General features: G+C 51.0%; 1 protein-coding gene across 1 annotated transcript; it reads left to right on the forward strand.

Annotated features, from left to right (window-relative positions):
- Positions 1 to 204: 204 nt before the first annotated feature.
- AGABI2DRAFT_45203 (hypothetical protein) lies at positions 205 to 612 on the forward strand (the record flags this gene model as incomplete). The annotated part of the gene is made up of 1 exon (XM_006463844.1): positions 205 to 612. A coding segment is annotated over one exon (408 nt), but the record flags the coding sequence as incomplete, so codon positions are not given.

The following is a 612-nucleotide window of genomic DNA, read 5'->3' on the forward strand; positions in this document are numbered from 1 at the left end:
AAGGAACCGTGGGAACATTCGGTGTCACCCGTATTATTGCTTGGTCATCACAACCTTGCTCACTGCTTACCTAAGGTAGAGGATAAATCCTGCTCACCCCCAGGTTCGAACGCAGGACCACTGGTGAACGAGCGCTAGTGCCAGGCAGGAAACGCCTACATCCTGACAAAATGCCCACTCAGCCAAATGGCCGACTCTCACTCCATTGACTTCAAACATAAGGGTACATCGCTTTTCACGGCCACTATCCACTCCAACAACTCTGCTGAGCTCGACGGCTCAACTCTCACTTCTGAGACTGCTTTCTCTGTCTCTACCCTCCCGGTTGACCTCTCGCTATGGCATCGTCGCTTCATTCATCACAATTATGCTGATGTGAAGTCTATGATCAGTAAGGATCTAGTTTCCGGGCTCAAACTCGAGTCTAACTCGTCCCCTGACTCTATCTGTGAGCCGTGCTTGGCTGGCAAAATGCATTCCCTCCCTTTTCTCTCCTCTTTGAATCACAATCGCTCTCCTCTCGAGCTGGTGCATTCAGATCTTCACGGACCGCTCCCAGTCGCTTCACACTCAGGCTACAAGTATTGGATTACCTTCATTGACGACGCGACG

The sequence above is a fragment of the Agaricus bisporus genome (genome assembly GCF_000300575.1).
Source record: "Agaricus bisporus var. bisporus H97 unplaced genomic scaffold AGABI2scaffold_9, whole genome shotgun sequence".
Classification (NCBI taxonomy): Eukaryota; Fungi; Basidiomycota; class Agaricomycetes; order Agaricales; family Agaricaceae; genus Agaricus; species Agaricus bisporus.